Genomic DNA, 25,232 nt, shown 5'->3' with positions numbered 1-25,232 from the left:
ATCTCATGGGGAGTAGGGGAGATGAAATATTCAACGGTGCGAGCACCACATAGTCAGATGTATATCGGAATGCCTCCTCCTCCTGCTACTGCTGTTACTGCTGCTGCTCAGAATATCGTAAGGGGGCAAAAGGAGCTCGACTTCCGGGCCTCAACCGCCAACTGAACGACTAGACATAACAGTAGGCCAGGCTACAACACACTAGGTACTCTGCAGTAAACGGACAAGAGAACCTGCAGAGATGAGTCATATCCTAGAACAATGAAATTTTCAACACTTCTGCTCTTTTGTCGAGGATTTTTCTCGCGGTTTGGCGTGTCAGTCGGAGTTAGCAGGTATTATGTAACTAACTAAGGTAGTTAACTAGTTAACTAGTTAAGTAACTAGTTAACGCCAAGTGTACGTAGGTGGCGGGTGCGTACATAGTTAACTAGCTAGTTGACCAGTTCACTCGTGGAACCGGGAGCTCGACGGAGCCTCTCTCTCCAGCTCTTCAACACAAGGTAGCGGAGGGATGTCGGTATGCGCTGCAACGACAACAATAATAACACATAACACTAGCATGGACGATGCTTCCATTTGTCTTCCTGGAGATTGAACTCTGCTTTCTCAATTCTCCCCAGCAACCTATTCCTCCTCCCCTCAATGCTAGTTTCACTTGCGGTTGACTGTGTGAACAGCAAATAGCAACGCAGTGCTTTACGGTCAGCGATGGAGTTTTCTCTCGATGGCGCCGTTGGCCAGAACCTGGCAGATGAACCACACGGCGCTGAATTTTCCGAGGTTGGTTGTCTGTGACACAATTGCAACTACTTTTGCTGATATGAGAGCCGCCCTCTCTTCTGACGCAGCTTCAATTCGCAATTGCTGAAAGTCCTAAGAATGAAAAACCGGATGATCCTAGTGATGATTCTTCACCACCGGTTCATTTAGCTTCGGCATTTTCAAGCGCCCCTAAGTCTGCAATCTCGACTCCGTCTTCAAAATCCTCGTGTCCTCCTCCCCCTTCGAGACCTCCAACAAAGAAAGAGCTGCTGCTTAACAATTTAGACAATTTTATTCCTGTTGGAATCCTGAAGGTCTTCGATCCTTCTTCGGTGACCCGCTCCAAAGACACAGACTTTTTGCTGGCAGAAGTCAACAAATTGCTACAGGCTGGATGGGTTCGGACTTCCATTTATGAGGACGAAAACTATCCTGGGTGGAAGGCTATCCGTATATATGTCTTACCAGAGGATGTTGGAAGATCAATTATTCAGCGTTCTAGTGCAGCCTTCCGTCGCTCATTGAGGGTTGTCATGTCGAGATTGGATACCTCTCCTGAGGCATGGACTGGCAATTTTGACCCCTTAGCGGAGCATTCAGTTAATTCAAAGACCGAGGATGAATCATTATTCTACATCTTCAATACGCTCGAGTCACCAAATCCGAACGTTGATTCTGTACCCGACTTTTGGGCGCGGTTGGCCATGGCATCGGCTCTCAAAGGGAACTCTGATAGCGATGCTGGTAAGAATGTGGGGATACGAGGTCTCAAGACTCCTCTGTATCCATACCAACGTCGCTCTGTCGCATTCATGATCCAGAAAGAGTCCGAGCCTGGAGAATACCCTGACCCAAGGTTGCAAGCTTTCAAAGGGCCCACTGGGCGAACGTATTACTATGATCGGGAAGAAGGCGCAATTACTCGTGATCAACGTCTTTATTCCGGGCCATGTGGAGGTGAGACTTTTTCAGCTGCGGATAATGTTGCTTTCACTAACTGAACTTGCCACAATAATAGGGGTTCTTGCAGAAACTATGGGTTACGGGAAAACGCTAATATGTCTAGCTGTTATCCTTGCGACGAAAGGTTATTTTCCGCGAATACCCTCCACCCATCTACAAGAATTGCACCCTGTGAGAGCGAAAACTGGCTCTCTGTTTGAAATGACTGCATCTGCAGTGGGGCGTTTTTCAGTGCCATGGAAATCCTACTTTGAGCATTTGAATGACTTGGGCATGCACTACGTAAACTGTACTCGTGCTTGCGAGCATAGTCAAGGCTCATATACGGTCATCCAGGCTCCGAAGTCCAGCAATCGCATGGGAATTAAATCCAGTTATTTGCGACTTGCATCTGGGACTCTAGTCATAGTTCCACCGAATCTGGTTGACCATTGGCTCCATGAAATCGAAAAGCACACTGAGGGATTGAAAGTCTTGGTTTTGAGGGACGTGTCTGATCGATTACCCCCAGCTGATGAGCTTCTTCAATACGACATTGTTCTCTTTGCGAGATCTCGGTTTGAAAAGGAGAAGGCCGGTTTTGAGCACCACTGGGCAATATACGATTCACCTCTAAAAGAACTCCATTGGCTTCGAATTATCGTTGATGAAGGCCATAACTTCGCTAGTAGTGGTGGAAAATCAAATGCCATCCATTTTCTAGAAATGCTACATGTCGAACGTCGGTGGGTGGTCTCTGGAACTCCTTCGGATGGGATGTATGGTGTGGAGGTCAGCCTTGCATCGCAAGAAACCCTCCCCGAAATGGCCATGAAGGACGACGAACGAGCTGCGGGTATCCTGAAATCTAGGAAGGATGCGAGTGGCATCATTGACGAAGAATTGAAAAATCTGGATAGATTAAAACGAATTGTAATTGATTTCCTCCGTCTGAAGCCTTGGGCCAACTCGCGTGCCCAAGACCGAGCGAATTGGTCAAAGTACATGACGCCAAAAGGCGTGGATGGCAAACGGACGATGGCGACGTCGCTTCGATCAACCCTCCAGTCAATTGTTGTGCGGCACCGTACTGAAGATATCAACAAAGATCTGGTTTTACCAAACCTCAGTAACAAGGTTGTGTACTTGGAGCCCACTCTCCATGATAAACTGTCCCTCAACATGTTTATTTTCCATCTGGTTGTCAATGCCATTACATCCGAGCGTACTGATAGGGACTATATGTTCCACCCGAGAAACAGAAAGCATCTCGCCACTCTGATCAACAATCTGAGATATGCAGGCTTTTGGTGGACTGGTTTCGACAAGAAAGACGTTGAGGTGACCCTTGACGTCGCCAGGAAATATCTAGCCGCGAACGTTGATAGAATGACCAGATCCGATTTGGATCTCCTTTGTGAAGGGATTCATATTGCAGAAAAAACGATTTCCTGTCCTTCCTGGAATGCCTTTAGTCAATTTGATGAACTTGGCGTATTCATCCGAAACTTCCCCGAATACGCACGGCCTATGTGGTCCCTTGATGATTCGGAGGAACACCAGGAGCCACTGTTGTTAGGTATCTCTCAGGCAAGGGATGCGCAGAGATTTATTACAGCGCGCCTCTGCGCTGAGGATCCGGCTGAGGGTATAGCTGGGGCAGGAATAAAAACAAAGCGAGAGATGCGACGGAGACTAGATAACCCCACTGATTTAAAATCTCAGAGAGGATCCCCTACCAAACCTCAGGCAGAATCTGCCGCAAGCAATGCCAAAACAAACGATTACCTCATTCACCGACCAAGGCCGGAAAAGCTCCCGAAGGCACAGAAATTTTCCAGGTTCAAGACCCTCCCCGCCGAATCACCGCTTGCAAAAGCTCAAGTTGTTGCTACGACGTCTGCAAAACTGAGCTACCTGTTAGACCGTGTCTTCGAGCTTCAAAAGGAGGAAAAGATAATTATTTTCTACGAAAATAATAACAATGCTTTCTGGGTTGCAGAAGGCCTTGAAATGCTGGGCGTGGAGTTCCGAATTTACGCCAGCACCCTTAAACCGAAATTGAAAGCCGAGTACCTCGCGCTGTTCAATAATAGCGAATGCGTGCGTGTTCTGCTAATGGACGTCCGTCAGGCTTCCCATGGATTACATCTGGCGAGTGCTTCTCGCATCTTTATTATCAACCCGATATGGGACCCAAATATCGAAAGCCAAGCCATTAAGCGAGCCCATCGTATATCCCAGATGAAACCAGTTTACGTGGAAACACTAGTTTTGAAAGGTACTCTTGAAGATAAAATGCTACGACGAAGGAAGCAAATGACGAATATTGAGATGCTGCATGCCGAAAAAGACCTGTTGGATGACCGCACGATGAGCTCTATTATAAAAGAGGAAGGTTTTATCCCAGTTTCAGAAGACGAGAAAGATAGCGAGTCCGCGTATATGAAGAATAAGCCTGGTTTCTTCGACCGACATAAAATGCCAATTCCGGACAATTTCAATGACAAGAAGCCCCCACGCCCATTAATACAGCCATCCCCTCGTCGCCGGACCCCAGCGAAGGGAAAGAATAAAGTCTCGGAACCCATGCCTTTCTTAGACTCAGACGTGACTCCTGGCTCTGGGAGAGGTAACAAACGGCAAATAACCACAACTGAAGAAGTGGTGACTGATGATGGCATTGTTATGATGGCGCCTAGAACACCAGGCCCTCGCAAACGAAGAGCCACGTCACATCTAACCTATTCGAACGCAGGTAATAACGAAAATGCGGTCAGTTCTAATGGCGAATCTTCATCTCCGGTACTCGATATATCGGATATTCCGGGAGTGTTTAGTACCGTTCATGCAACCTCGGGACCAAACAATTCACTGGAGGATCCTTTTTTGGCACCAGACCAGCCTATAGTCTCTGCTTCCTTCTTTCTCAGTGCTCCAGCTAATTGAATCAAGCCGTTGGCAATATCCAGTCAATCGGTTGAGGTTGCAAAGCCTTCAACCCTTGGAAAGCGGTTTATTTCACGAATTGGCCGGTATTGGACCCCCAATGCAAGCTCGTCACTCCTCAATTGAGAACCTTTCGGGATGTTGGTTGGGTTTTGTGCCATGGAGAAGAGATAAAGTGGATGAAAGAATAGAAGAGAAAAGTGCAAAACACGAAACCGTCATTGGAGAATACAGGACCTATGCTGACGCAGTTTCTTGAACACTGTATAAATTGTTTCAGGAAAGACTGTTTATTTGTATCTACGGAATAATTTCTCCGTACGTAGAGCTCCAGGATTGCTAAGCTGAGTGAGAACTTCGACATTGGTTCCCCCATTTCAAAGGATATCAAACTAGCCTTCGTAGTCTCTCGTAGACAAGCAAGTCATGCCGTCGACGACAAGTCAGTAGACATCAATGGAATTACAGTGCCAGAAAACGCTCCTTGTAGGCCTATCGGGCCCTTCATCAAGCGGTAAAACCACGCTCGCGCGACTGTTGCGGACCGTGTTTACCCCGCCATCAACAGAGGGTAATGGAGATGTAACAGCGACGACAAGGCCGTTTGTTCTCCATCAAGATGACTTCTACAAGCCGGATGACCAGTAAGTGCTATTAAGACAGTTAATTACTTTATCGAATCTTCACCACGTCCAAGCTTTACTTCTATGCTTGCTAATATTCGCCCCGAAATAGGATCCCTGTGGTCACAACGTCCTCCGGCAAGCTTGTCCAGGACTGGGACACTATCGATGCCCTCGATATCTCGCAGTTCGAGGCGACGTTAGCATATATCCGCGATCATGGCCATTTACCCGCTGGTATCAAAAGCAAGGAAGACCTGAACGATGCCACAGACTCGGGAGTTAGCGGGGAGACCGTGCGCTTGTTCAGAGAACAAGTTGCCCAACGCCTGCGTGATCTTGCTCTCGAGGAACAACGCAAAAGAAGCACTGCGGGTTCGGACAGGAAATATGCTAGGGACACATCTAGCTTCATCTCTCTCGCCTTAATTGATGGCTTCTTGCTCTACGCACCTCCCCACGACCGCACCCATCCGCTTCGCAAGATCCACGACACAATTGATATACCGTTTTTTCTACCAGCTACTTACACTCTTGTCAAGAAAAGACGAGAGAGTCGGACCGGCTATGTAACCATTGGCCCCGCGCCAACACCAAAGCCATCATCTCAGAGACAAGCTGATAAGCAGCAGCTGGAACAAGAAGAAAAGAGAGATGTCAATACTTATACTCCCCTGGAAACTAATTTCTGGACGGATCCGCCAGGATATGTGGATGATATTGTTTGGCCACGGTACATTAGGGACCATGCATGGCTATTACTTCCTGAATCTACACAACTGGGTGAGGATGTGGAGGATCTGAAGAGACTCGTCGGTGAAGGGAAGAATCTGAGGGATGATATGGGTGTCCTCGTTGCACCGGGGAACGGAGAATGCCTCATGGAGGAATTGCTTCGTTGGGCTGTTGATGAGGTTCTAAAAGGAGTTGAAAACATGTTTCGATGACAGAAACTTGTGCCGATTCTAGACTAGTAGAGCCACATCTACATATAACTTATATACCCCTTTGGCCATTTTTCTATCCGAAATCTTGTATGGAAATTCCCCAAACAACCTAAATATATATACCGAAATGTGCTCTCGCTCGACGACTCATCATTGCATGTATGCATTCATTAAAATGTTTAGGTATTTTGGGTGATTAGAACCAAAGAATCATGACTTTTTCAATTTATACCCATTTTTGAGATATCTTTAGACAGACTTGCGAATAATGTTGCGGGATTACTGAACAGCGCTCGGCGACTTAAGCGAGTCCACCACGGCCTCCAACGGCACCGAGAGCAGCCTTCTGCGCTTTTGAGATATTGCCCTTGGGGAGAGGCTTGGCATTGGTTTTTGTGGGAGCAGGCAAGAAACCAATCTCCACGAGATATGCGAGATAAAGTCCGATAAGCTCTTCCGTCACACCGCTTCCGCCCGACAGGTCCTTTCCGGACCACTTGGCATCGGCACGGAGCGCAGCAGCGGCATTGGCATCATCGAGTTCGGGTGCTCTCGTATTAGATGGGAGATCAGCTGTTACGAAGTGATAGAGAGGCATTCTGTGATGTTTTGTTAGAAAAGGCTAGTAAACGGGGAAAAGTTGATGGACCTACAGGGCATGTTGAGCAATTGTGTTGCGGTCGCCATCATTAACGTAACGTTCCAAGGAACTTGCCCATGGCACATAATCAACCTGTGGCACATCGTAACCGTATGTCTGTATCGCACCTAAAAACTGGTTGAATCGGAGACGAGGATGACTGGTGACGTGCGCAACGGATAGTTCGGAGTGTGGAGGGGAAAATGCTGAAGCTACAACAACCCTTGCAACATGGTCGACTGGCACCATGTTAACCGTGTTGTTGATATTAGGCCTGGCAGAGAGCTGGATGCAGCCTTTAATCATCCGTACCAGGAAGTCATCGGTATTCGTGGCTATAACAAATTGGATAAGCAATTGCCTCCCCAAGGGCAGAATCAAATTTCACTTACTTCCAGTTTCTGAATCGCCAGTAACATAACCAGGTCGGATAATGGCACCCTTCAGTCCTCGTCGACCAGCTTCCCTTACAAGGTATTCTCCAACCCATTTGCTTTGACCATATCCAGTACCCAATCCGGTGCTACTGCCAGCGAGGTTATCGGACTCGCTAATTCCAGCTCCGCCTGCATCGACAATGCGTTCTGATTCATCAACAAAGTAGTTCGTGTCCAACACACTTGTAGAACTAACGAAACCGTATTGTTTGGCTTTGCCTTCAGCACAAAGTTTCAAAGAATCAATGGTACCAAGCACATTGGGACCCCTCAAGTTGGCATAGGGATACACCCAGTGAACAAGCGCCCCGTTGTGAATCACAACGTCCACTCGGTTGGTAAGGTCCTTCCAAAGGTCGTCGGAAAAGCCGAACTTTTCATCGCCAAGGTTTCCTTGGACACATTGGAGTCTATTGACCCATTCTTCAGACCAAGAACCATATGCCTGACAAGTTGACCGGACGCGTTCAAGCGCTGCCTCTGGTGACTTGGCTCGAACAAGAGCAACGACGTTAACAGATGGATTAGCCCTGGAAAGAAGTTCCCTGAGAACAAATGCACCAAGGAAACCAGTCGCACCAGTTAAGAAAACGGTACAGTTATCACGCAAAACAGGCTCTGCTGACGAGGGAAACTGCTTTGGAAGAGAGTCCACAAGCTTCTTCGCATCTTCGGCATACTCATTTGCGGAATCGACCTGGGCAGACGTCCGGGTTTCTGAGTCGCCAAGTTGGTCGTGGCTGGTAAATGATTCAATGTCTTGTAGACGGGCAATCTCATTACCAAAAGATCTGAGGGTAGGGCTCCGGAAAATAGCACTCATACTGAGATCAATGTTTCTCCACTTTCGCCTCAGCTCAAAAAACATTTGCTGTGCAAGAATACTGTGGCCACCAAGATCAAAGAATGAGTCGTTTGGCCCAATCATCCTTGCTGAGATGTTTGGAATGAGTTTAGCCCAGATTTGTGCCAGAGCCAGCTCTGTTTCAGACAGCTTCTGTAGGACAGACGATCTACGTCGCGGTGCGGCGGCGCTCAACTCGGCAGTATCTGGGAATGGCAGGGCAGGCTTATCGACTTTGCCGTTGGGATTAAGAGGCATGCGCTTGAGTGGAATAATAACTGTGGGTACGGCATAGCTGGGGAGTTTGCCTCTAAGGTATTCTCTTGCATCTTCCCGCAGCGGCCGGAATCGCCTTAACATTCCGACCATTCCTTCAGCCGAGTCATCATCTTTCAAGCCCCTTGCCTCCAGCCACGAAGCCCATTTGCTCATCTGTGGAACGATGTAGCTCACTAGGGTTGGCTCTTCAAACTTGTCTCTTCGTACAAGCGTCACATTCTCTCGGACTAATGGATGTCTTGAAAGATGCGTATCAATTTCTCCAAGCTCAATTCGAAAACCTCGGATCTTCACCTGGTCATCGGCTCGGCCAGAGCATTCGACTTCGCCGGTAGGAGTATATCTTCCGAGATCACCACTTCGATAGAGACGATCTCTGGGTCCAACGTAGAATTCTCGCCAAGGCTCATTGGCTGCCCCCTTTTGTTGTTCCTGATCAAGGTCTTTCCACACCTGTGGATCTATAAACCAGTTGGACAAAAATTTCTTCTCGTTCAACTCAGGTGCTCCAAGATACCCTTCAGCAAGGCCACCGGCTCTCACGTAGATTTCGCCCACTTCACCCACCGCGCAAAGTTTAGTTCGGTCGAAACGATTCACCACCAGCAATTGGACATCAACCATGCCTTTGCCAGCTGGAATGACGTCCTTCATCATATCAAGATATGACTCCTGGCTCGCATACGATGGGATTTCAAAATAACTCACAGCACGTTGAGTCTCAGTGGTACCATACATGTTCACAATATTGACATTTGGGGCGAGGGCCTGGAGCGACATACAATCTCTCTTGATCAGGATGTCACCAACGAAAAATGCGTGGTGTAAAGATGGGAACTGAGCAGTAGCACCTCCGACAAGGATCTGACCCATAGCTGGTGTCAGATGAGTAACAGTGGCCTTGTACTCGCGCATCCATTCTGCTAATTTTTCGTTTTGAATATCTTCCCTAGAAGGAACAAGGAGCATAGCTCCTAGGAAAAGAGGGGTGAAAATGTCTCGTTGTACTGGATCATGGGCGATACCGCTCAAAAGTGTAAAGCGGTCGTTCTCAGAGAGTTTGAAAGTCTTCGACATCCAAGGGAAATAGTAGGCAAGCGAAAAATGCCTTCCACGCACACCTTTTGGTCGACCTTCTGAACCAGATGTAAAAGAAAGAGTAGGTGTGGAATCTGGCCCAACTACCACGCCGACCGGTTTGGCCTTTAAGGCTACCTGAGGTTGCAATACATCATTTCCGTTGATCAATCCCCCTTGCAAGGATCCATCATCCCGCAGTGCCAGAGCCGGGATCTCCGTTCGAAGTTCCAAGTTGCCATCGATGAAGCTGCGGACCTTCTCTGTTAATTCACCGGCATCCTGTGTGGCCTTTTCAATGTTGATCAGAGCTCGAGGTCTGGCAACGTCTAGGTAGATGACTTGTCTATCTGGAGGATACGCAGGGTCGATCACCGAGAATGTCGCTCCGGCCTTTAGAATACCCATGATAGCAACGACAAGATCGACGCCGCGGTGCGCATACACCATAACGACCTCACCTCTTTGTATCCCTGATTGGAGCAGGTGGTGACCAAGGATATTAGACGCCTCATGGATTTGCCTATAAGTAAACTCCCGATGCGGAGAGCTGTGGGACTTCGTTTCGACAACGCACAGTTTATCCGGATGTTTTTCTGCATTTCTAGCAAATATATCTTGAATTGCCCCACGGAATTCAGACCAATGTAAATCTTTGGTTGGATCTGGAAGCATCTGCCTCTGGCTTTCGGTGAGAAATTCGACCCTGCCAATAGCTTCGTCCGGGTTGTTCGACGCGTTGCGAATCAATTGAGCGAGCTGGGTCAGAATGGTGGATATTCTAGCGCTGGAGAATAGACGCTGATTATAGTAACCTCCGAGTTCCAATTCTCCATCATCCGACGGGCTTCCGGGAGCAACGTTAAGGACAAGATCGGTGGTATCAAACGTATTGGCAGGATACTCTTGTGACTTCGCAGGAGCTTCATATGCGGCAAAACGGAATAAAATTGGCGTGCGTTCTGACTTGTTCTCCTTCTGGATATAAGTTCTCAACGTTCTTAGGGGGACAATGTCAGAAACGCCTTGGGCAAACGCCTCTGAAACTCTGGAATATAGCTTCGCAAACGATTCATTCTGCGAAATAGGCACACGTAACACAAACGAGCGCCCGTCACTCTCGGAACTTGTTCCCAGCGCAATATCTTCATCTCCGGTTAACCGGCTCACGAGGACCACGAATGCGGTGAGAAAAACGAGGAAACCGGAATCACCGGGCCCGGAGAGCTTGCTGATAGCTGCCTGGACTTCGGAAGAGAGCTTCAACGACTCGAAAGCTTCAATTGCGCGCTTTGAAACATCGGGGCCGGACGGGGTCGTCTCCGGGTAGTCTTGCGTGAGCGGCGATACGGTCAAATTCTTGAGTCTCTGAGCCCACCTAGTGAGGCGGTCTTGCACGGAAGCCCCCTCAGCACCCATGGCGATAGGTCATACACAGGCAATGAGGAGTGCTTCCTGTTGGATGTGAGTTCCAGCAGCAGTGACTCACCTGCGGAGGGGTAGAAATCCGATAAATTTCCCGCGGCCACTTTTTTGTGCTTATCTAAGCGGAGCTCTCTCTCCGGGATCGGAAGTCTGTTTTCACCGCAAATCAAGGCCAACCCAACCGCCCGCTGCAAAAGGTTCACCGCTTCACCACCTCATATCTTGAAGTATGGAGAAGCTTCGCTTTCCATTTGGCTAACTATATGTATGTACATACATTAGGGATGGATATGCAGCATCGCAACAGCAAGGCTCATCCACTACTAACTAACCCCCCGGAAGCTCCGCTCTCTCTTTGTTCGAGGCGACCACTAACAAGGCTATCGCAAATCTGTGGAGCGACATATCCTATCATCCATTCCGGTCTAGAAGTTGAGTTTCGCAGAAAAGAGAGGGAGAGAGCGAATGTGAATGAATGTGGACGGCAAACGTTTGCAAGAAAGTGTGTAAAATTGTAGCTCTCGAGCCATCCATTCGCAGTGGCTGGTACGGATGATCCGCTGTCTTTAGTACTCCGTAAGGCGGAGGATTTTAGCAAGCCGGGTTCAGGCTCGCTCCCCTTTTTGTTTGACAGGGGTACAAGCCGAATGACAAGGCCCCGCGAGTCTGCAGAAGAGTCGCCGGGAACTGTGGTTGGAAGAGCTGCAGCAACCTTCGTAACTCCTGCCGTTTATTGGTGGACAGCCCGGGCGTCGATATATTAAATTATTATTACCACTATTATTCTATTTTTATTTTTATTTACTCCGTACTCCCACTGCAGTTAACCCCCTACGACTCAGACGCAGTAGAGTTAGATCAATGAGAATACAGACCGCCCCGTAATTACCACTTCTATTATTTGAGACAGCATGCGTAGGGAGCATAAATACAGCACAGTCGCCGTCAGCTCTGATAGCGTACGGAGTGGTCCTATATGCTTGTTCATCTGCTTTTGAATAACTATGATTTTATGTCTTGGGCTTTGTCACCTCACCCAATGAGCAAACAACGCCCGTCGGCGGGGAGAAACAGACGTTTCTTTCATTGGAGCGGCTTCGTAGAACGATAACACACTTGCGACGATATTGGCTTGCCTTACGGAGGAGCGTGAATCAGTTTTCCCACTGTCAGCGCTGGGAGATTTTCGAAGTAGCAACCTGGAGAGGGGGTGATATCAATATGGTGATATCAATATATGATGCTCCGTCTTGCCGACAAACAGCGGGCCGCGCCAAACAACAAAGGTTACCTGATCCCTGGAGAGGTTTGGTTAGGTGGTGTTAGGTAATCCAACTAGCACCTCGCTCACGTGACCCACATAGATTAGCCAGATTCCCCTTTAGGTAGCTTAGCGAATGACAAGCATACAAGTCCTCCATCAGGTTATAGCCCTTTGCACTGAAGAGCAAGTGTATAAGATTGATTTACAGCTCAATTGGTTATTGAAGCTTACAATCAACACCCTGAACAGTTATTCTTGTGGATAATGAGGTTTTACAAGTACTAAAGAGAGCATACATCAAGATAGACACCTCCTATATGTGCAAACCCCTGTAGCTTTCTAGCACTGAGCTGAAGAGCAAGTTGAACCCTGTAGCTTTCTGGCACACAATCAGAGAGTGAGTGAAATGCCTGCTAAACACATCTAGCAAGCAAATCAAGCACCTGGCAACACTAAAGCCATGGTGAACCATACAGACAAACTAGAGCACCAAACTCCCAATCAGAAAGCTCCAACAAACCTCCCTACACCCTAAACCAAGCTTAGATGGTTGAGTAGACTCAGAGACAGCCCACCAAAGAACAAGCAGGAGCCTAGGGAGGAGAGTGAACTCCAAATATTACACAGAATGATGCTGAATTAACAGAAGATAATATAAAGACAACAGAAGACAGTACAACAGCTGGCACAGTAAATAAGCCTCTTATCAGGTCAAGCAAACACACCTGCAACAGTGCAGGAAAATCCAGAGCAAGAAGCTTAACAAGAAGAAGGAGACCAAGAAATAGACTCTGAGAACAAACTAGAAGAATTTGTCAGCAATCTTATAGACATGAATACACAAACTGGCAGAGCAATCAATCAATTCATGAAGATCTTGAAAATGGTAAAGAAGCCTATAACTCTGGCTGGGGCCAGCAACTATCTAGCATGGAGTAAAGCCATCCTAAAGATAGCTCATCAAGTGAATACCAAGAAGATTATCCTGGAAAGACAAGAGACCTCACTACAGCCAGAGAACTCAAAAATTTCACAATACTGGAATGTTCAGAATAAATGGCTACACAGCCTAATCAACAGTACAATATCTGCACAAGCCAGAGAACACTTCAAGAAATCAGATAGTCTTAGTGCTTACAAACTCTGGAAAGCTGTAAGAACAGCCTTTCAAGAGAGATCTGAGATACAGCAGGAAAGCCTACTTATGAAGTTAGTGAGAATGACACTACAGTCTGCTGGCTCAGAAAGAAATTATATAGAGAGATTTCTAGCAATCTGTAAAGAATTTGAGAGATTAGAGTTCAAACAACTGGACCACACCCTACATGATATCTTGAAGATGAATATTACATCCCAATAGAGAGAGTTCATACAGAATCAATTTGATATGGCATGCCAGAGCAGAACAAATCTACCAGAGAAGAATTTGAAAGGCCTACTGAAGGATATTCTCTACTAAATTCTCAAGAAAGACCTGAAGAAAGACAGATCTACAAAGCCAAATACAAATGTAACAAGCTCAGATCCTCAAAAATCTTATAAGAATACAAACTCCAAATCCAATCCAGAGAAGAGCTCACTGCAGAACTGGAACTGCTATATTTGTGGTAAACCTGGCCATTTGGCTAAATTTTGCAAATCTAACAAGAATTCAAAGCCTAACAAGTCTAAAGAAGACTCTAAAGACAAAGACAAGAAAACAGCTACAGTTGCAACAGACAAGATCCATTCAGTTCACAAAGCAGCCTTCTCTATAAAAGAAGTGCATAAATCCACAGACAAATGGATTCTTGACTCTGGAGCCAGATCCCACACAATCTCATGTACAGATCTAGTTCAAATGGACCCAAAGAGCCATGCAACACAACTGCTTATGGCAAACAGTTCAAAATCAGTCACCAGAGAATTTGGCATGGCCAGTATCCAAACTGACAATGGAGAATTAAGCATTAGAGGGGTTAGAATCATGCCTGACCTCCAGATTAACCTCATAAGCTTTAGAAAGCTTATACAAGACAGCTTTACAGTAGAACAGCTTTATGTTAACAGAGAACACATCTTCCTACTAGAATCAGCAGATAAAATACAGAGCTTCAAAGCCATACTTAACAAGAATGATATTCTAGTTCTACAAACACCTAGAATACATAATTTACTGGCATATGTGTTTCCAGTACCTACAAAACTTCTAGAGCCCTGCTATATAACAGCAACTCTAGAGAATAAAGATAGAGATGATGTGCTTTTGGCACCAAATCACCTGGCAAAGACACCAGAAATCAAGGAGAATACAATGGCCAATTGGCACAAACACTGGGGGCATCTCAACACCCACAATATAGCTATTCTAGCTAGAGATCCAAGAATGGCAATATGAATAAAGAGAGTAAAGAAGCTAGAATTCTGTAAAATCTGTGCTAAAGCTAAGCAAGCTTACAATCCATTCAAACCTAGAACACACTCTACAAAGCCTGGAGCTAAAATTTTTATTGATATTGCAGATGGTGGCCATACTCTATCTACAGACTCTAATTCTCCAAGCTACAGCAGAGTGAAGTATTTCCTACTTATAACAGATAATGCCACACAATACAGGTGAATCTACCTCCTGAAGAAGCAGGTAGAAGCTCCAGAAACTCTAAAGAACTAAATTAACATGATCAAAGTGTCTACCAAACAAAAGATTGGCACTATACTGTCTGATGGAGCTCCCAAATTGACAAGCCAACAACTGGCTGAATTCTACAGAAGCAAGAGTATACAACAGAAGATTACATGCCCATATACATCTTAACAAGATGGAATGAGTGAACAAGAAATACAACTTCTTTGCAAGCAAACAAGAAGCATACTTATAGACTCAGAACTACTCAATAAGTTATAGGATAAAGCTCTTGCCACAGTCTCCATGATGGTAAATCTATCATCTACCTCAGTGCCTCTATACAGATGCAAGAACATGAAGCTGTTGACACTCTTTAAAGTCTGGACAGATCACCAACCCCATTGCAGATGGGTCCATAGATGAGAATGTGACACCTACATGAAGATTTTGAATGAATTCTCAAAGCTCCAATCTAGATTCAAGAAGATCAAATTTGTAGAATATCATGACATGCACACCTACAGGCTTTGGGACCCAGAAACAAACAGTATAATGATCTTGCAAGATGTTATATTTAACAAGAAATTGGATCAAATCCCTACAAATTCACTAACCAAAGCCAAATACATTGAACTCCCAGAGAAGTACAATTACATAGATTCATTGAACAGCTGGCAACACAAGTTACTAGCTTATCTTGCAAAGAAGAAGCCAGAAATCATAAAGAAGCTTGCAGACAGCAAATTAGAGGCTTTAGAGCTCACATACCTGGGCAAAGAGCAAGAAATCCTCTCAGATGCAACAGAAGAAGAAGAGGCAAGTGGAGCTGAGCTTCCAGTGCTCAGCATGTGTACAGATATATCAAAATCCATCACCAAAGCCAAACACTCCAAAGAGTGACTTTATTGAAAGGAGGCTCTAGATGTTAAAGTCTCCAAACTACAAGAGAAAGACACCTGAATTCTAGTCAAGAAGGAACCCAAAATGCAGATCCTCTCTGACAAATGAGTATTCAATAGAAAGCTCAACAACACAGGTGGCACAGTATAATTCAAAGCCCATTGGGTCATACACAGATTCAAACAGCAAGAAGATATTCACTACAAGAAGACCTATACAGCAGTTGTCAGTAAATCTACAACAAGAGCCTTCTTTGCTATCTCAACAGCCAAGAACTGGAAGATCAGAGTCTTTGACTTCATGACAGCCTTTCTAAATGGAACTCTTCCAGAGGACAAACATATATACATTCAACTACCCACTGGATTCAAGCACAGACAGAGTAATCTAGTAGGACTCTTACACCAGGAACTCTACAGATTAAAGCAAGCTGCTAGACTTTAGTATCAAGCAGCTACTGATTATCTGAAATCTCTAGAATTCTAGATCTCTCCATACAACACAGGCCTACTCTACCACAAGAGAAAGCAAATCTACCTAACCCTACATGTCAACAACTGCTATATAATAAGACCCAACAAAGCTAAAACAGAATGGCTCATCAAGAAGCTTCAGGAATGCTTCAAAATCAAGAAGATTACAGAACAGAGCCATTATCTAGACATGTGGATTCAAAAGCAGCCAAATGGAGACCTTTTTGTGAACCAGGAACAGTATATCAAGAATTTACTGACCAAATATAGAATGAAAGACTGCAAACCTTTCAAAACACCAATGAAGAAAGGAATAAGCATCAAATTCACACCAGATCAGACCCTTAAAGATAGAGTTGACAAGCAGGCTACACCTACAAATTACAGGAAAGGCCTGGGCTCTCTACAGTTCCTAGTTACATGTACAAGGCCAGATATTGCATTCACAGTCAATTATCTGGCAAGATTTAACAGCAGGCCCAATAGGGAGAGCTGGATAGCATTCAAGCAGATCCTACACTATCTCAAGAGCACAAAATCAAAAGAAATAGTCTTCAAAAGGAATATGAATTCTGAAGGCTTGAAACCAGTAGCCAGTTCAGATTCTGACTGAGCTGAAGCCAACCCTGCATACAAATTCACCAGCAGCTATATTATTATCATGAATAGAGCTCCAATATCATGGAGATTACAGCACCAGACATCTGTCTCAAAATCTACAACCAAAGCAGAGTATTTGACAGCTAGTGAAGCCACTTGTGAACTGGTTTGGATCAACAACCTGTTGATAGATGCCAGGATAATTAGTGAAGGCTCAGCAAGGCTAAGAAGCTCAAAATTAAGTGTTGACAACAAGAGAGCCATTGACTTAGCCAAAGCTGAAGCTATAACATGAAGAGCACACCATATTGAGATTCAGCACCATATGCTAAGAGACTGGATGCAAAAGGACAAAATCTTAATCAAGTACATTGGAAGCAATGCAAATAAAGCTGACAGGCTCACAAAGACTCTTGCAATGGATCCCTACACTCAATTTGTGAGCACAATAGGGGTAATGGATTAATACAGGAAAATATGGAGGTTTATCAGTAAAGCCAGCAAAAATACCATATTACAGCAAACAGAGCTAAGCCTAAAGAAGAAATAAATCTGGATTTTGTAATTAATTTTTATTGCAGATTTGAGAGATTTGGAAGCTTTGGATCTTTGTGGCTCTTGCTCACTGCTGGAGCTCATTGCATGGGGGGGTGTTAGGTAATCCAACTAGCACCTCGCTCACGTGACCCACATAGATTAGCCAGATTCCCCTTTAGGTAGCTTAGCGAATGACAAGCATACAAGTCCTCCATCAGGTGGTTGCTGCCGGAATATGAATTTATCCGGCGATCAGGGTACATTTACGCCTAGCCCTCTTTGGCCTAGCGCACAGTGCCAGCTTCAGGAGCTTGCGCAGGATCCATCCGGGCGAGGGCAAATGACGACGGCACGCTCGAAAAAAAAAATGGCCGGCCGGATTGTGGTTAAAGGTTGGCTGCAAGGTCGATGACATTCTCTTCTGCCCAGGTTCTCACGCGATGATACCTCCCTTGTCGTTACGCACTGAGCCAGTTCTCGGCCCTTCCATTCGTTTAATCTGATTGCTACCGTGCTACGACCACAGTCCTTCAAGATGATTTCCTACCGGAGTTCGGGCCTGTTTACCGTCATAGTATTCTTTGCAATACTTCTCTTGATCCTCTCCACCACGCCAGAGCCCGCGAAACTGACGGCCAATCTGGAAGACAAGGCTGGCTCTCTCGCAGAGTATATACCAAGGCCGAAGCTACCAAAGCTTGACGACTTCAGATTCAACCTTCTTCCGCCCGCTGCGCACAAGCCCCCAGAACAAAAGAACAGCACCGGTGGAGGCTCGAAATGGTATAGCCATTGGCAGTGGCTCAATCCGTTTTCGTCCTCTATCACCTTGGATGAAGATAGATCCGTACTCCCTCCGCTTCGACTCCGTCTGCCCGTGTATACCTATTACGACGCCGTGTCGAAGAAGGATAAGGCGCTCGCGGAGGCTGACAGAAAATTGCTTCTTGCATGGAGGAGAGCATGGTTTGCCCAGGGTTTCCGTCCCATGGTCCTCGGACCCCAGGATGCCATGAAAAATCCCTTATATAAATCTTTTCATGCAGCGGGTCTGGACGACGGTCTTAGAGTAGAGTTCATGGCGTGGCTGGCATGGGAAAATATGGGAACCGGCGTATTTGCTGATTGGCAATGTTTCCCCATGGCCCATTATGACGACGATTTCATTTCGTACCTACGGCGAGGCTCGATGCCTGAGAAGATAACTCGCATCAACGGCCTTGCCTCAGCGTTATTCTCCGGGGAAAAAGCTCACATTAACAAGGCTATCAAAGATGCTTCGAGGAACCCAAAACTGAATGAGGCAAAATCTGTGATTGAGCTTGTTAATGAAGACACATTTAGAGCGGAGAACACCACCGCCATTGCCTACTATGATTCAACTGCCATCACGTCAAAGTACCCGTCGGTTGCCGAGAAGTTCGAGAAATCGACAACGGAAGGGCGGCTTGCGCTTTTGGATATGATCAATTCTCATCTACAAATTAGCTTTCAAAGTGCTTTCAGCTCCGGAATTTCGGTGCTCAAACCATTTCCTGACTACACTACAGCTCTCGTCGGACCTGGTGTTCGACTTGCAACCCTTCTTGCAGAGTGCATGCCACTGCAGATGCCCCCATCCTGCCCGCCGAACAACCCCAAATGCCAGCTGTGCACCGATGCTGGGCGAATGAAAATTGCCCAGCCTGATGGGTATAAAAACAGTTCGGCATTATTCACGATTGGAATTATTCCACATCCTTACACTCTTTCTACTTTAAGAAAAGGCGATGATAATATCACAGCGGCGTATATTCGCCGTGAGACTGAGCGAGACCCTTGGCTGATTGCTTCGACCAAGCAGTTTCTCGGCTTAGAACGGGACGCGACCTCCCGAGTGGTCCCGTTCAAAGATGTTGTTGCCGGAGATCATGGGGTGTCCCGTGGCCTGTGGTTCACTGTCGAAATGCTCCCAGCAAAGAATGAAGAAGAAAGCCTACCTACGAGTGTCCTAGACGAATTGGACTGGCACTTTGGCTTTGTAATTCCTCGAAAGACTCGACTAGAAAGAACGAAAGAGAAGAATGTATCCTCCGGAGAGAAGGCCAAACAGGATCAGCCAAAAGAGGATAAGAACACGCATAGGAATGGGAAGTTGAGCAGGGAGAATGAGTTAATCGAGAAGGCTCGAAATTTGCTGAGAAACGACCCGAAGAATATTCATATCAAGTCTGTCACCGAAGCCTGGAATCTTGCCGATACTGAAGTTTGGAGATTTGTGCGGGCTTATAGGTAATTTGAGATCATGTTTCGCTGTGTGTAGGACAGTGCTGACATTTTATCCTCAGAGCTAGAAGCGTTGTCGAGCGGAAGAAGTGGGAGGAGGAAGAGAAGGGCTTTGCGGGCTCTTAAGGGAAATCTGGCTTCCCTTGTTCACCATACATTATCAAGGTCATGTTGAATGCCATGTAATGGCGAGTTACCAACGCGACAGGCCGCGATTTTGATCAAGGCTCGATAATACAGTCCTTGGGAGCGCCGCCTATTGGCTTTTTGAACGCTTACGAGCGAACGAATGATGGATACAATTTCGTTTGGTAATTTTTTTTTTTTTTTTTTTTTTTTTTTTTTTAAAACATCCACGGATGTAACAAGCCATATATATGTATAGGATTATGTACGGAGTACAGTGGATAACTAGATGTCCCACCAAACTTATAGAATTTCTTTGGGCTATACTCCGTACGGAGCATGTACTCTGTATGTATTTTGTTCCACCAAGTGGGGTCTTCATATTTTAAGCGTTACTCCGAAATGCGTTCGCTCCTCGGAGGGTGGCGATCCCCGCAGCTCCACAGTTTCAGGATGCTTATCAAAAGCCTAAAACGACAGGGCGGCGGGGCTCTTCGTGGGGAGTGTCCCGGAGCGACATCACAAGGCACTCCATTTTCACCCAATTAACTAACGGGGGCTGGCCTCCTCTGTTTCGACGATTACTTCATCGGCAAAGTTCCTGGCACAACTCCATGGCCTCTCGCGCGATAACTATTTAGAACGACGGATTTCCCACCTTGATATCCTCCCCCTCCTTTTTTGCTACAAGAGGAGGCAAAGGGGCGCCCATACTTACCGGCAGACATGGCACTGGCTGGACAGCTATCCGAGCAAGAACTGGCCCGAGAGGCTCGGGCTGCCCTTGCTGCAGTTACAGAGAAGTACGATGATACGCTTCGATTCTACCTGAATGGCACCAAAGTCACGCTGGACTCTGTAGATCCGGAGGCGACGCTGCTGGAGTATCTTCGAGGAATAGGGTTGACAGGGACCAAGCTGGGATGCGCAGAAGGCGGTTGTGGAGCTTGCACCGTGGTAAGGAACGGTATTATCAGGCGGGGGTACGAGTGGACAAACGAGCTTTTCTAACGATGATGTCTCATTTTCAAGGTCGTTTCGTACCGGAATCCGACAACGAAGAGAATATATCATGCTTCTGTGAATGCCTGCCTAGCTCCGTTGGTCAGTGTCGACGGCAAGCATGTTATTACTGTCGAGGGTATCGGCGACGTTAAGAATCCCCACCCCGTCCAACAAAGAATAGCGGTGGGAAATGGAAGTCAATGTGGCTTCTGTACGCCTGGAATTGTTATGGTATGCACTCTCCTTTCTCGGGCAAAGCATCATCCTATTCAAAGCCTGGTCGCTGAACAAACCGACTATAGAGTCTATATGCCCTTCTCCGCAACAATCCAAGTCCCTCCGAACACGATGTTGAAGAGGCATTTGACGGAAACCTCTGTCGGTGCACCGGATACCGTTCAATATTAGATGCTGCTCAGTCTTTTTCCGCACCAAAATGTTGTCAATCAAGCGGAGGAGGTGGCTGTTGCATGGAACGGGGTTCTAAAGGCTGCAGCAAACCCGAAAAGGATGACAGCACTCTTTCTACAGTGAAGCAGACATTCAAAGCGCCCGAATTCATTCCTTATTCCCCGGGCACGCAACTGATCTTTCCACCCGCCCTTCACAATCACAAACTACTCCCTCTGGCATTCGGAAATAAGAAGAAGCGCTGGTATCGACCTGTGACCCTCCGTCAGCTGCTAGAAATCAAGAATATATACCCTGATGCCAAAATCATCGGAGGAAGTACAGAAACTCAGATTGAAATAAAATTTAAAGCTATGGAGTATGCCGATTCAGTGTACGTGGGTGATATACCGGAACTGAAACAGTATTCCTTTAAAGATAATTGCCTTGAGCTGGGAGGAAACGTTTCGTTGACGGATCTTGAAGATATCTGTGATGAAGCGGTGAAAAAGTTTGGGCCACTCAGAGGGCAACCTTTTACTGCGATCAAGAAACAAATTCGTTATTTTGCTGGACGGCAAATCCGAAATGTGGCCTCTCCCGCTGGTAATATAGCCACTGCTTCTCCTATCTCCGATTTGAACCCTGTCTTCGTGGCCACGAGAACGACTTTGATTGCAGAGTCTCTAGACGAGAAGAGTGAGATACCCATGTGTAATTTTTTCAAAGGATACAGGTCCACGGCCTTAGACTCCAATGCGGTTGTGACTGGATTGCGAATTCCTGCGAGTCAGGCAAAGGGGGAATTTCTCAGGGCTTACAAACAGGCTAAACGAAAAGACGACGATATTGCTATCGTCAACGCAGCGCTGCGGGTATCTCTGGACGATTCCAACGTCGTAACTAGTGCCAACTTGATTTATGGAGGCATGGGGCCACTGACCATGCCAGCTCCGAAGGCTGAAAAGTTTTTGGTTGGCAAACAATGGACTGATCCTGCCACTCTCGAAGGAGTGATAGATTGTCTTGAAAGAGACTTTACTCTTCCATCGTCTGTTCCAGGGGGAATGCCGACGTACCGCAAAAGTCTTGCCTTTGGATTCTTTTATCGGTTTTACCATGACATCTTGTCGAACCTGCAGCATCCACAGGCTTTCAGCGATGCCGATTCTGTACCAGAGATTGAGAGAGCAATTTCCATGGGCCAGAAGGATCATGGTGCAGCAGCGGCTTACGAGCAAGGTATTTTGGGAAAAGAGACTCCGCATGTCTCGGCGCTGAAGCACGCAACTGGGACGGCCCAGTACACAGACGATATTCCGACACAGAAGAATGAACTTTTTGGCTGCCTTGTTCTTTCAGGGAAGGCACGGGCCAAGATCCTGAATATTGATTTTGACCGGGCTTTGGATATTCCTGGGGTAGTGGAGTATGTGGATCATAGAGATCTGCCGAACCCAGGAGCCAACTGGTGGGGTCAGCCGCCAGCCGACGAAGTATTCTTTGCGGTCGATGAAGTACTCACGGCCGGACAGCCGATCGGCATGATACTTGCAACTTCCCCAAGAGCGGCCGAGGCGGGATCTAGAGCGGTTAGGATTGAATATGAAGAGCTACCTGCGATTTTGAGCATTGAGCAAGCCATTGAGAAGGATTCATTCTACGATTATAAACCATATATAAGGAATGGAGATCCCGAAGGCGCTTTTGCAAAAGCCGATCATGTGTTCAGTGGCACATCCAGAATGGGTGGCCAAGAGCATTTCTACCTGGAAACGCAGGCTTGCGTTGCTATCCCAAAGCCAGAGGACGGGGAGATGGAGATTTGGAGCAGCACTCAAAACCCTACAGAAACGTAAGCTGTCCCTGCGGCAACAAGATTCGTTGCTTGTCCTAATGGTATATTTTAGTCAAAAGGATGTTGCAAATGTAACGGGCGTCGCGGCCAATAAAATCGTGTCTCGAGTAAAACGCCTTGGCGGAGGTTTCGGCGGTAAAGAGTCGCGATCGGTTCAGTTGGCATGTATATGTGCAGTAGCCGCTAAAAAATCAAAGAGGCCTGTCCGTTGCATGCTTAATCGGGATGAAGACATGATTACCACTGGGCAGCGTCACCCTTTCCTATGCCACTGGAAAGTTGGCGTGACGAAGGAAGGGAAGCTGTTAGCCTTGGATGCAGACGTCTATGCCAATGTTGGCTATTCCCGCGATCTTTCCACGGCTGTTGTCGAAAGAGCGTTGTCGCATATAGATGGCGTCTATAATATCTCAAACGTCCATGTTCGGGGCTATTTATGTCGCACGAACACCATGTCTAACACAGCATTTAGGGGCTTTGGGGGACCTCAAGGCATGTTCTTTGCGGAATCTTTCATTTCCGAGATCGCCGATCATTTGGATATTCCTGCAGAGGAGATTCGCCAGATAAACATGTACAAACCCAACGAAAAGACACATTTCAATCAGGAATTGAGAGATTGGCATGTTCCTCTGATGTATCAGCAGGTTTTGGACGAGTCGGACTATGCGGCTCGCCGCAAGGCGGTCACAGAATATAACAAGGCTCACAAATGGTCCAAGAGGGGCCTGGCAATCATTCCGACAAAATTTGGTATCTCGTTTACAGTAACTTTTCTAAACCAAGCAGGGGCACTGGTGCATATCTATCGAGATGGCAGTGTCTTGGTTGCACATGGTGGAACAGAGATGGGCCAGGGTCTCCATACCAAGATTGTAATGATAGCGGCGGAGGCACTCAAAGTTCCTCAGTCAGACGTCCATATATCTGAGACAGCCACTAATACCGTGGCAAATACTTCGCCCACAGCTGCTTCAGCCAGTTCGGATCTTAACGGCTATGCGGTTTTCAACGCGTGCCAACAGCTCAATGACCGCCTCCAGCCTTATAGAGAAAAAATGCCGAACGCGTCGATGACGGAGCTGGCAGATGCGGCATACCATGACCGTGTAAACTTGTCGGCAAATGGATTTTACAAAACTCCAGATATAGGGTATAAGTGGGGCGAGAACACCGGGCAGATGTTCTACTATTTCACTCAAGGAGTGACCGCTGCGGAAGTCCAGATCGATACTCTGACTGGCGACTGGACGCCTCTTCGAGCCGATATAAAAATGGACGTCGGACACAGCATCAATCCAGCCATTGATTATGGGCAGATCGAGGGCGCCTTCATCCAAGGCCAAGGGTTGTTCACAACAGAAGAGAGCCTTTGGCACCGTGCCTCCGGACACCTCTTCACTAGGGGACCCGGCGCATATAAGATCCCCGGATTCCGCGATATCCCCCAGATTTTTAACGTGAGCCTGCTAAAGGACGTCGAGTGGAAAACCTTGCGCACAATCCAGCGCTCTCGGGGTGTTGGCGAACCGCCTCTGTTCATGGGAAGTGCTGTGTTCTTTGCAATCAGAGACGCCCTGAGAGCCGCTAGGAAGCAGTGGGGTGTGGATGATGTTTTGAGCTTATGGAGTCCGGCGACGCCGGAGAGGATACGGATCAGCTGCTGTGATCCACTTGTGGAGAGAGGGAGAGTAGAAGATCGGGGAGATGGGTTCTTTGTCGTTATCTAGGGGCTGGGTTCGCCACGTTTTTGCTATATTCTTCAACCACATGTTCCACACACACAGAGAGAGAGCGAGAGTTGATGATCGTCCGTATTTTGTTGCGCCGTGCTTTTGCCGTGATTCTCCCGTAGTCTGTCGAAATCAAGGCATATTTGGCCCGGAAAGTTGGCCAGCCATTCAGAGGCCAGTTTAGCAAAGCCCTGCTTGGCGTCGTGCTGGCCGACACTCCATCGGGTCTCATCCAACTTCACGCCTTCACATCTCCAGCTGCTGAGGGGTGGTAATACCAATTGGAAGGTAGGAGCCGCTATTTGAGAAAACTTCTTTCGTGGTGAACTGAACTCTCACCTGCAGAAGCTTGGGACTTGTTGCTTGGTCTTCAGACAGGCTTTTAAACTAAACCGTGGTTCCATGGAAAATACGGAAAAGCCATGGTCAGCTTTATCATGGCGAACCAGGCTGTCGGGCGCGGCGTGGCAAGAGTTAATCTGTTGCTGTTGATTAGCCTTTCTAACGAGGAGCGGAATTACCGGCGTGCCATCTTTGATTTTTCTTTC

At 46.8% G+C, this 25,232-nt stretch overlaps 5 protein-coding genes across 5 annotated transcripts; 4 read left to right on the top strand and 1 right to left on the bottom strand.

The window, feature by feature from the left end:
- Window positions 1–509: 509 nt before the first annotated feature.
- CIMG_01489 (SNF2 family helicase) lies at window positions 510–5,031 on the top strand. Its single transcript, XM_001247717.2, has 3 exons — window positions 510–783; window positions 852–1,722; window positions 1,784–5,031. The coding sequence occupies exons 1-3, from the start codon at window positions 712–714 to the stop codon at window positions 4,654–4,656; spliced, it is 3,816 nt and encodes a 1,271-aa protein (XP_001247718.1). The 5' UTR covers window positions 510–711; the 3' UTR covers window positions 4,657–5,031.
- Window positions 5,032–5,070: 39 nt separating this feature from the next.
- CIMG_01490 (nicotinamide riboside kinase) lies at window positions 5,071–6,816 on the top strand. The gene is made up of 2 exons (XM_001247718.2): window positions 5,071–5,300; window positions 5,392–6,816. The coding sequence occupies exons 1-2, from the start codon at window positions 5,113–5,115 to the stop codon at window positions 6,224–6,226; spliced, it is 1,023 nt and encodes a 340-aa protein (XP_001247719.1). The 5' UTR covers window positions 5,071–5,112; the 3' UTR covers window positions 6,227–6,816.
- CIMG_01491 (L-aminoadipate-semialdehyde dehydrogenase large subunit) lies at window positions 5,267–10,971 on the bottom strand. Its single transcript, XM_001247719.2, has 3 exons — window positions 7,259–10,971; window positions 6,880–7,201; window positions 5,267–6,825 (listed from the first exon to the last, which is right to left on the bottom strand). Exons 1-3 carry the CDS (start codon window positions 10,920–10,922, stop codon window positions 6,528–6,530), a joined length of 4,284 nt encoding a protein of 1,427 aa, XP_001247720.1. The 5' UTR covers window positions 10,923–10,971; the 3' UTR covers window positions 5,267–6,527.
- A 6,772-nt stretch (window positions 10,972–17,743) lies between these two features.
- Window positions 17,744–19,857, top strand: CIMG_01494 (uncharacterized protein). Its single transcript, XM_001247722.2, has 2 exons — window positions 17,744–19,578; window positions 19,635–19,857. Exons 1-2 carry the CDS (start codon window positions 17,843–17,845, stop codon window positions 19,696–19,698), a joined length of 1,800 nt encoding a protein of 599 aa, XP_001247723.1. The 5' UTR covers window positions 17,744–17,842; the 3' UTR covers window positions 19,699–19,857.
- Window positions 19,858–20,221: 364 nt separating this feature from the next.
- Window positions 20,222–24,851, top strand: CIMG_01495 (xanthine dehydrogenase). The gene is made up of 4 exons (XM_001247723.2): window positions 20,222–20,655; window positions 20,731–20,934; window positions 21,006–22,948; window positions 23,004–24,851. Exons 1-4 carry the CDS (start codon window positions 20,425–20,427, stop codon window positions 24,679–24,681), a joined length of 4,056 nt encoding a protein of 1,351 aa, XP_001247724.1. The 5' UTR covers window positions 20,222–20,424; the 3' UTR covers window positions 24,682–24,851.
- Window positions 24,852–25,232: the final 381 nt, after the last annotated feature.

The sequence above is a fragment of the Coccidioides immitis genome (genome assembly GCF_000149335.2).
Source record: "Coccidioides immitis RS genomic scaffold supercont3.1, whole genome shotgun sequence".
In the NCBI taxonomy this organism is placed as follows: Eukaryota; Fungi; Ascomycota; class Eurotiomycetes; order Onygenales; family Onygenaceae; genus Coccidioides; species Coccidioides immitis.
Note: the sequence above shows the minus strand (reverse complement) of the source record. Positions and strands in the feature narration are given on the sequence as shown.

Excerpts from the sequence above, each read along its gene's own strand:
- CIMG_01489 (XM_001247717.2), top strand. The coding sequence starts at position 712 with ATGGAGTTTTCTCTCGATGGCGCCGTTGGCCAGAACCTGGCAGATGAA. Across the intron at positions 784-851 it reads ACGGCGCTGAATTTTCCGAG|CTTCAATTCGCAATTGCTGA; the intron begins GTTGGTTGTCTG and ends CTTCTGACGCAG. Across the intron at positions 1,723-1,783 it reads TTATTCCGGGCCATGTGGAG|GGGTTCTTGCAGAAACTATG; the intron begins GTGAGACTTTTT and ends CCACAATAATAG.
- CIMG_01490 (XM_001247718.2), top strand. The coding sequence starts at position 5,113 with ATGGAATTACAGTGCCAGAAAACGCTCCTTGTAGGCCTATCGGGCCCT. Across the intron at positions 5,301-5,391 it reads TTCTACAAGCCGGATGACCA|GATCCCTGTGGTCACAACGT; the intron begins GTAAGTGCTATT and ends GCCCCGAAATAG.
- CIMG_01491 (XM_001247719.2), bottom strand. The coding sequence starts at position 10,922 with ATGGGTGCTGAGGGGGCTTCCGTGCAAGACCGCCTCACTAGGTGGGCT. Across the intron at positions 7,202-7,258 it reads TGGCGATTCAGAAACTGGAA|CCACGAATACCGATGACTTC; the intron begins GTAAGTGAAATT and ends AATTTGTTATAG. Across the intron at positions 6,826-6,879 it reads ACAATTGCTCAACATGCCCT|AATGCCTCTCTATCACTTCG; the intron begins GTAGGTCCATCA and ends AAAACATCACAG.
- CIMG_01494 (XM_001247722.2), top strand. The coding sequence starts at position 17,843 with ATGATTTCCTACCGGAGTTCGGGCCTGTTTACCGTCATAGTATTCTTT. Across the intron at positions 19,579-19,634 it reads AGATTTGTGCGGGCTTATAG|AGCTAGAAGCGTTGTCGAGC; the intron begins GTAATTTGAGAT and ends TTTTATCCTCAG.
- CIMG_01495 (XM_001247723.2), top strand. The coding sequence starts at position 20,425 with ATGGCACTGGCTGGACAGCTATCCGAGCAAGAACTGGCCCGAGAGGCT. Across the intron at positions 20,656-20,730 it reads GTTGTGGAGCTTGCACCGTG|GTCGTTTCGTACCGGAATCC; the intron begins GTAAGGAACGGT and ends CTCATTTTCAAG. Across the intron at positions 22,949-23,003 it reads ACTCAAAACCCTACAGAAAC|TCAAAAGGATGTTGCAAATG; the intron begins GTAAGCTGTCCC and ends GGTATATTTTAG.